The sequence below is a fragment of the Belonocnema kinseyi genome, chromosome 3, assembly GCF_010883055.1.
Source record: "Belonocnema kinseyi isolate 2016_QV_RU_SX_M_011 chromosome 3, B_treatae_v1, whole genome shotgun sequence".
Taxonomy (NCBI): Eukaryota; Metazoa; Arthropoda; class Insecta; order Hymenoptera; family Cynipidae; genus Belonocnema; species Belonocnema kinseyi.
In genome coordinates, this window is record NC_046659.1 from 75,320,041 (window position 1) to 75,330,004 (window position 9,964).

Genomic DNA, 9,964 nt, shown 5'->3' on the forward strand with positions numbered 1-9,964 from the left:
TTGATTTACAAAAAAAGTTCTATGGTTCAAAAAAAAATTTTGTTCAATAGAAAAAAGAGGTTGGTAATGTAGGAATTCCACTGTGTCGCATGCCCTTAAGGATAATATTATTGAGTCATACGGCGACGTTCAATGTCATTGAATCGAATTTTCAGTAAAAGGTGTTATTTCTAAACAAGAAAAATCACTTTTATTTTCACCATTCAAGATTTAAATTTTAAAAATATTAAGCACCTTTTAAGTTTAATTAATCTAAAAACTTTGAAAAATATATGCCTTCTAATAGGAAATGTTAAAAAATAATTAATTTTCAAATTATATGCATAACAATTTTTAAAATCTCATAATTTTAATTGAAAGTGCAACAGAAATTACTTGAAAATCAACAATAAAGCATTTTCAAAAGAGAGCAAAAGAAAAGGGGAGGGCAACGAAAAACTTGAAAATTATTATTATAAATATTCAAACAGTCTTAAAATCTTTGGATATTATTTTTAATTTAAAGTTTTCAAAATTTAAAATATTAATTTTTAATTATAGACTCTTACAAATTTCAAAATATTCAATACCTTTCTTTCAAAATATTTAGGTACACTTCGATTTCAAAATCTTTGAATAACGCGCCTTCTTTGATATCTGCATGAACGCCTCTGTTGGCGACACTTGTCAACAAGCTTTCCGCAAAAAATGGCGACGACTGGCGTTGTGGAGTATTTTCGTGTGGAAGAATAATGTTTTTATCATTGGAAAGTAGCCGAAATTAAATCATCGTGGAGTTAAGTAATTAAGAATCAGTGTGTGATTGTGCGGCAGTGAAATTACACTCAAAAATGGACCAGGGACCTACAGGTAACTACTTGAATGCTTATGCCGGGCTCCAATCGTGTGCGCGGTTTCTGCATCCCATGGCTAATAAAATCAATTTTCCCTGCGATTATTATCTTATGCATGTCGGAATTTCCACCTTTTTCTTTTCCCTACTTCTCTATTTTAATTCAGTAAAAATTTCCGGTAAATGTCTACGAAAAACGAGTTTCATCATTATGAGGTTATGTGAACCGCAGAGGGGCAGGTGCGGTTTTCGGAATATTCTTCTATTTCGAATTCTACAGCAGTTTGGAGCTTATAAATTTTATTTTAAAATTTTATATTTTTGCATAGCAATGAAAATATACAAATAACCTATTCTTATTTATTTTACTGCTCATTGTTAATTTTTTCAGTTAATCTACTATTTGTTGATCTTTTTTATGATTATACTTATTTCATTCAAGTAAGAACCTATTTTTAGATTATCTTTTATCTTAAAGATTAGTAAAATTTGAAATATATAGACAAATTTGTAAGTAGCTAAACCAGATGTACTGAAAAGCAAAAATAATTTTGGTACTCTTATTCTATGTTAATAATTTTTGTAATTCAAATATTAGTAAGGTTTTTCCATTTAAAATTAAAATATTGATTTTAAAATATTGTCAAGGATCAGAAGTTAGTTTGCTATTATTATTGGACCAGTGTTTTTCGTTTCCTTTTCCGGAATTTGTTCTTTATCTTTGACGTCAATGAATTCAAAATTAACTCCAAAATTAAACAAAACAAAATATTCTGCGTTTAAGATTAAAAATGATAGACTTTTTTCCTTCATGAAACAAATTAACTTGGAACAAAAATATCGTCAAATTTCATTTTGTTCTGATGAAGAACTTGTAAAAATTTATATACAGTTAGTAATTATTAAATTTTTATTTGATTTATTATATAGAGAAAGGAAACGTATCACTATGTTTTTTAATTGTTAATAGCTCTATAAATAATTAAGTCTTTTTGTGCAAATTTTTCCGAGAAAAAAGGCGGTAGGTTAAGTTATATTTTTCGCATTTTAATTTCCCAAATCAGACTTTAGCGTCGTTTGAGAGTTTTGGTCAATTATCTTCACTATCCAAATACAGTGGAGTAATCTCTAGAGATTTTAAGAAATTGTCCAGAATATTCAGGGCTGCCACGCAGGCACTTTTAGTCATTTTTCTTCCTATAAATTAACTCATGGATATACCACTATTGAATTCACCTATTTCTGAATTTTCTTGATTTATTTTGAAATATTTTAGTTATTTAAAAGATTTCTCAAATTTCCAACAGACTGGATTAATTTGAAATGATTTTAAAGATTTCAGAGAATTTTTGAAAATTCCATGTAATTTTCAAGAGCTTTAACCAGTTTCAAGGGTTTTAAAAGATTACAAAGGATCTGAAATATCTTAGGTTTTTTTTTTTAAAGATGCGAAGTAATTATTTAATGGATTCGAATAATTTGAAGGAATTTTAAAGAGTTGTAAGGATTTAAGGGTATTCTCAAATATTGCAAGGAATTTTTAAGATATTTCAAAGTTTCTAGAGATTTCAAAAGATTTGAAAAAGTTTGAAATATTTTACGGCATTTTAAAAGATTTCGAAGAGATTTCAAAAGATTCAATAATTTGAAAGAATATTAAAGGATTTTAGGGTATTTATAAAATGCCCAAGGAATTTTCGAGAACTTAAAATTTTTTCAAGGGATTTCAGAGAATTTTTAATATTTTAGGGTATTTAAAAAAAATTCAACGGTATTTTCAAGACATTAAAGTTTTTAAATATTTCAATTGTCTTAAGGGATTTCAAAATGTTACGAAATTTCCCAGGATTTCCAAAAATTTCACATTCCATGGAATTTCACGGGACCTATAGTATATAATTTTATTTCAAAGAATGTATTCACAAAATTTGAGGTTTTAAGATTTCAAGGCAATTCCGATGATTTTTAGGAATTTTAAAGATTTTGAGACATTTTAAAAGATTAAAAGAATTTTCAATCGGAAGATTTTAAATTATTTCAAAGAATTTTTAATATTTTGCGTTATTTTGAAATATTCCAAGGAATATGCCATAGATTTCCATAATTAAAGTAATTTTAAAGAGTTTGAAAGATTTTAGGATATTGGAAAACAAATCTAAGGAATTTTGAAGAGACCTAAAAAATTTCAAAAGGAGTTTTAAAAGCTTTTAAAGTATTTGAGTAATGTTTTCAGGATTTCGGGAAAGATCAGATAATATAAAATTTCACTGGATTATATAATATTTTAAAAGGTTCCAAAGAATTTTTAAGAAACTGTATACATTGTAAAGTATTTAAAAAGATTTTACAGGATTAAAAATATCTAAGGGTATTTTTAATAAACTTCAAACATTTCAAGTGACTCCAAAGGAATCAAAATATCAGGTATTTTTAAAAATTGGATTCGGTTTCTAAGAGTTTTAAAAAGTTTTAAAGTATTTTAAAATATTTCAAATTATTCCGGATATTTTAGGGTATTTGTTTAAATTCCAAGGATTTTGCAAGAGCTTTAAATTGCCGAGCGATTTCAAATGATTTCACAGGATTTCTAACTTTTTTGAAGTATTTCAAAAGATTCCAAAGAATTTTCGAAGCATTTTGAAGATTTTAGCCTTTTTAAAAATCCAAGTAATTTTTAAGAGAATGAATCTTATAAGATTTTCGAGGATTTCTATGATTTTAGGGGATACTTCTTTCAAGATATTTTAATAAATTTTGCAGGATTTCATAAAATTTCAGGAATTTTTATAAGATTTTAATCTATTTTAATTAATTTTTTATAAGAAGTGAGGTATTACGTAGAATTTCAAAGGTTTTAAAATATTTAAACAAAAATTGTGTAATTAATTTGAATTCGTTTGGAATTGACCCTGAATTCTGAATAATTTTTCCCAACTAATTTAATTTTCTGTAAATTCTCCATAAATTTTTATGAATCTCGCCGAATTCTTGTAATTTCCCTTAAATTTCTCTAAATATACTCCAATTTTACCTAAATCAGTGGAATTTAATTAATTTTCTCAAATTCATTTGAATTATTTTGAAATTATCTTGAATTATTTTAAAGTCTTACGAATTTAACCTGAATGCGTTAAAACTTACCTGGAATCCTGATAAATTATATTAAATTCTTTTAAATTCAAAACAACATCCGTTAGATTATTAATGTACATTTGTCTGTTTAGTGACTTTTTAGGTTATAAATTACTCACTTTTTGGGTTAAAGTAGTTAATTTTTTCACTTTTTTCCAGTAAATTATGCTGAAGCTGTCCTGATAATGATTAATTCAAAATTATTTTATCCCATTTATAAAATATTCGGTATTAAAAATGTTTCAAGAATGAATGAAAAATTCTGTAGGATAAAATCAGGGAATTTAGAAAATTAAGTTTTACGGACACCTTACAGTTACTAACCTTTTTTCTAATAAGCAGAGCTGACACAAAGTCACTTTTTTTAAAGGAAAAGGTCATTTTAGAGTTTTCAAAGCTTGTAGATTTATTTTAATTATATTTAATATATTATTATTTAATATTTAATATATTTAATGTAATGTATTAATATTTATTTGTACTAGTACTATTTTAATTTATGATTAGACTTCGCTTTCGAATAAGCAGGAGCAAAATATATTTCCGTAAATTTTAACAATGACTTCCGAACTGTTCCTATAGTTCTTATGGGTTTAAAATATTATTAGTTAAAAATATAAGCTTAGAAAATGTATTGACTAAATCCTTTAGAAACAAAAGTTACGTTGTGTTTTTCTGGGAATACCTTATGTCATTTATCTTGCTTCTTTTTCCGGAAAAAATATCAAGCAGCACTAAAAAAATGGCTAAAATAATTCGAAGAAAAACGAGAAGTAATGATAAAACCCAGAAAACCTTAAAGAAAAAAAATGAATAAATTTTAGATTTGATCTCAAAAAAAAAAATGATTATATCATTGAGATATATAATAATTATGTATGGAATAATCTATATTGTGAAAATTCTGTTTAATATTGAAGCTTAAATTATTTTAGTTCGTGATTTTCCGGGTTTTTAATTCCAATCGTAAAGTATTTTTGAATATAAATACGGCAGTTGCATGAAATGTTTGTTTAGCTTGTAATAAAATGAATTACAGTTTGTGTTACCTATAAAATTTATTCTGAAAATTGTGACCTTGGTATTCATCCCCAAATTTAGCACTAAAATTACATCTAATCTTGTAAGCAATTCCATCAAATATATGTAAAATTAAATCAAAATTTTGGAGTTAATAAGTGTTCCTATAGACATAACAGGCATCTTTTGTGTGAACATTAGTCACTTTTTTTGTTAAAATGTAGTCACTTTTTAGCCTAAATCAGTCAGTTTTTAAAAAGTAAATCGGTCCGTGATAGCCCGGCTGATAAGAAATATTCTCTATATCAAATAACTTTACCACTACGATCTCTAAGTTTGGCATGATCAATCAATTTTTATTTTTATTTTGAAATAAATTCAAATAAAATCTAATCCTGTACCAGATTTCACAGCGGAAAATCAAGTAATTAAATTTAGACAATTAGGATTTTAGGTAATGAATTATTTAATAATTCCTACGTTTGTAATTTTGACCCCCCCCCCACACGCACACATATTCAGTCGATAGAAATGATCTGAACTCCTATTGTTTTTCGTGAAAAACAGATACGGAGCTGCGGAATATAATTGACAAACTGGCTCAGTTCGTTGCTCGCAATGGACCGGAGTTCGAGCAGATGACGAAAAATAAACAGAAGGACAACCCGAAATTTGGTTTCCTGTTCGGTGGCGAGTACTTCAACTACTACCAGTACAAAGTGACGACGGAGCAAGCCAGTAAGTGAGAAAACACTCCTTAACAGATAAAGAAATTGAAATCTATGAATGACAATGTTCTTGCGAGGAACGAGGAATGCGGTTGAAAGCGATATAATGGATAAAGGCGATATTTGGGTGACATAATCTCATAACCATAGTCTTGTCCACAGTTAACTAGCGCACAGCCCATATATAACTTCCACTTTAATCCGAAATTTTACATTTAAAAAAGAATTTCAATCAATTCGAATATTTTACTCCTATAATCAGGGTGGCCACTGACCGAAAAAAAAAACGGAAAATAGCCTAGAATTTTGAATATCCGGAATTTTTCTGATTTGATTTTACTTTCGCAAACAAATTTCGTCTCGCTATTTGAAAAAAAATGGAATTGAACTCAGTGTTACTAATGAATTACTTTTAAATATCGAAAATTATTTTATATTATGTTTTAAAGATGGAAGTGAAGTTCGCAACGTTTACAAAGAAAATGTATTTTGTTTTGTATAAAAAGCTCGAGACCTAAAATTGTATCGTTGTAAATAGTTTCATTTGATGTAAAAAGAATCCCTTAATAGTTTCATCCCCCTGCAACTCAAGGATCACCCCCAAAATCATCCCCTGAGCACTAAAAAAATCATTAAAATTCCTCTAACTTCCAGACCTAAAATTTTATTGTTTTAAATAGTTCCATTTAATGTTTATTGAAGTCAAAAACAGTTTATTCCCCTTATCACTCTAGGACCATCCCAAAAATCATCCCTTATACATTAAGATAGACCGACAGACACATTCGTAAAAACCTTTTTTTTTGGATTCAGGGGGTCTCAAAACGTTGACATTTGACAAAAAAAGGGCAGGAGAGGTCAAATTTTACAGAAATTGAATGCCTCATCTGATGAGAATGTAAAAATAACGAATACAGAAATTAACGGAAAAAAATAATTGCCTAAAATATAAATTAGCGAATTATAAAATGTGCCAAGTTTAGTATAACGACTAGATTTTTAAATGCCGAAAAATGAAGTTCCGAATTATGAAATGCTCAATTTAAAAATATCAAAAACTATGTAGTACGACATTAAAAAACAATAAGCGAATTAATAAATTCACAAAAATATACCAAATTTTAAATATGCCGAAATTTACAATTGCCGAAAATAATTAGGAATTTATTATTTGTTTTTTATTGAATGATTAAACTGATTGTTTTATTTGTAATTTAATACATTGCTATCTAACAATTAGCAATTCTAATTTTCGGGAATTGAATAATTTTGTATCTGTATTATCTATTATTCAGCAGTTAGAAATCTTGCTTACTGTATTTTTTTAGGCATTAAATGGAACCATTTAAAAGAATAAAATTTTAGGTCTGGAAGTTCGGGGAATTTTAATGATTTTATAGTGGTTAGGGTATGATTTTGGGGGTGATCCTTGAGTGGTAGGTGGATGAAACTATTAAGTGCTTCTTTTGACATCAAATGGAACTATTCAAAACGATACAATTTTAGGTCTCGAGCTTCTTATTAAAAAAAATATATTTTCGTTGTCGTAAACGTTGCGAACTTCAGTTTCATGTTTTAAAATGAATTTTTCGTTCAAAATTGAAGTTCCTTTTATACTGCATATTTAGGAATATAAAGCTTGTGTTGATGGTTTGTTCAGATACTAAAGTTTCTTTTACATTTCAGCGACAAGAACTTTCTTTTCAGATATTTAACATAGTATTTACATAGGTAACCTTAATTTATATGATTGATTACTAATAATTGGCATATATTCAAATACAAAATCCACTTACTTCCGGTCGTTGAATAATTAATTATTTTGTTGTCACTTGAAGTATTTTGTTAAAGTCGTCTTTTTTGGTTGAAAATCCACCTTTTTTGGTTAAAAGTTAATTCTTTTTATTTGAAAAGTCTACTATTATATTTTTGGTTCATAATTTATCTCTTATGATTGCAAGTTCTATAATTTGGTTGAAAATTTAATTATTTTGTTGAAAATTCAGCTAAATTTATTTAGAAACTTACATTTTTGGTTATAAGTTAGTTATTTTTATTTTAGAACTTTACAGCTAGATTTTAGGTCCAAAATGCATATTTTTTTATAAAGAATTCTACTATTTAGTGGAAAATGTTTTTTTTTATTAAAAATTTAACTATTTTTTTCAAAAGTAATCCTTTCTGTAAGAGAATTCAACTGGTTTTTAGAAAATCCGTCGATTTCGATTGAAAATTCTTTTTTACGGTAGGAATGTCGTCTTTCTTGGCTCAAAGATCATTTTTTTGATTGAAAAGTCTACTATTATCTTTTTGGTTCAGAATTTATCTCTTTTGGTTCCAAATTCTACTACTAGTTTGAAAATACAACAATGTTGTACATAATTTTAGTACAGAATTCATCTCTTTGGGTTAAAAATTCTATTTGGATGAAAATTTAATTATTTTGTTGAAAATTCAGCTACATTTATTTAAAAAGTGATATTTTTTGGTTAAAAGTTATTTTTGCTTCAGAATTTTGCAATTAAATTTTGGGTCTAAAATTAATCTGTATTAGTTAAAAATTTTACTATTAAGTGTAAGATGTTTTTTTTATTACAAATATAACTATTTTGTTCAAAATTAGTTCTTTCTGTACGGGAATTCAACTATTTTGTTAAATATTCGTCTTTTTGGATATAAAATCCGTCCTTTTGGATTGAAAATTCTTTTTTTGGGTAGTTAAGTCACCTTTTATTGTTGTGAGATAATTTTTTTCATTGAAGAGTCTACTATTATCTTTTTAATTCAGAATTTTTCTCTTTTGGTTTAAAATTCTACTAATTGCTTGAAAATTCAGCAATTTTGTTAAAAAGTCATATTTTTCCATTAAAAGTTTATTATTTTTATTTCGAAAGTCTACTATTATATTTTTGGTTCAATTTATCTCTTTTAGTTAAAAGTTTTACTATTTGGTTGAAAATTTTATTATTTTATTGAAAATTCAACTATTTTCTTTAAAAATACACATCTATTTGGTAAAAAATGGATACTTTTAAAAAATATTATTTTGAGTTCAGAATACATCTGTTTTGGTTAAAAATTCTACCATTTGGTTGAAAATTTAATTATTTTGTTCAAAATTCAGCTACAGTTACTTAAAAAGTTATATTTTTTGGTTAAAAGTTATTTATTTCTATTTCAGAATTTTAAAATTAGATTTTGGGTCAAAAATTAATCTCTTTTGATTAAAAATTTTACTATTAGGTGGAAAATGTTTTTTTTTTTTTTTTATTAAAAATTTAACTATTTTGTTCAAAATTAATCCTTTCTAATAGAGAATTCGAATGTTCTGTTCCACATTTGTCTTTTTGGATAAAAAAATCCATCGTTTTCAGTTGAAAATTCTTTTTTTTTCGGTTGTAAAGTCGTCTTTTTTGTTTGAAAATTAATTTTGTTTTCATTGAAGTCTACTATTATTATTTTGTTAAAAAGTCATATTTCCCCATTAAAAGTTCTTTTTTTTATTTGAAAAATCTACTATTATATTTTTGATTCAGAATTAATTTCTTTTGTTTAAAAGTGCATATTGTTTTTATCGAAAGTTGATACGTTGCATTGAGAAAGTCTACTATTATGTTTTGGGTTCGAAATTCATACCTTTCAGTTAAAAATTCTACTTTCTATTGGAAAATTGAATGATTTTCTTTATAATTTAAATGTTTTGTTTAACATTTGTCTTTCTTAATAGAAAATCTGCCCTTTTGGATAAAAAAAATGTATCTTTTGGTAGAAATTTATTTTTTGTTGTTGTAGAAAATTCAACTGTCTTCTAAAAGATTCGTCTTTTAGGATTGAAAATTCGACAATTTGGTTAAAAAAATTTCTTTTCGGGTTTCAAATTCAAATGTTTTCTAAAACATTTATCGCAAAAACTAATATCTTTTGTTGAAGATTCGCCTTGTTGAGTTGAAAATTAATCTTTCTTGGTTGAAAATGCAATATTTATTTATTTGAAATCTTAGGAATATGGAACATACATTAATGCCATTGAAAGAAATTTATTCCCCTATTATTTCTTTATTTTCTTTTAAAAAAATCACCCTATTTCCCCTGTGAGTTTGAAAATATTTTAAGGCTTTTATTAAATTTCAGTCTCAAATATTCCAATTAAACCATGCAATTTGAAATTTTTCAATTCAGAAAAACACCAATTACTTAATATTTAGAAATACCTGAGTGTTTATTTAAAATCAATAATTATAAATTAAATATT

At 26.1% G+C, this 9,964-nt stretch overlaps 1 protein-coding gene across 2 annotated transcripts in view; it reads left to right on the forward strand.

Moving 5' to 3' along the window:
* The first annotated feature begins 684 nt into the window (after positions 1 to 684).
* LOC117168814 (calcium homeostasis endoplasmic reticulum protein) overlaps positions 685 to 9,964 on the forward strand; it is a 46,111-nt gene continuing 36,831 nt past the window's right edge. For both annotated transcript variants that reach the window (XM_033354652.1, XM_033354653.1), the window contains exons 1-2: positions 685 to 849; positions 5,552 to 5,722. In XM_033354652.1, coding sequence (XP_033210543.1) covers positions 831 to 849; positions 5,552 to 5,722 — 190 coding nt within the window. In that variant the 5' untranslated portion in view covers positions 685 to 830. The remainder of the gene's footprint in view (positions 850 to 5,551; positions 5,723 to 9,964) is intronic.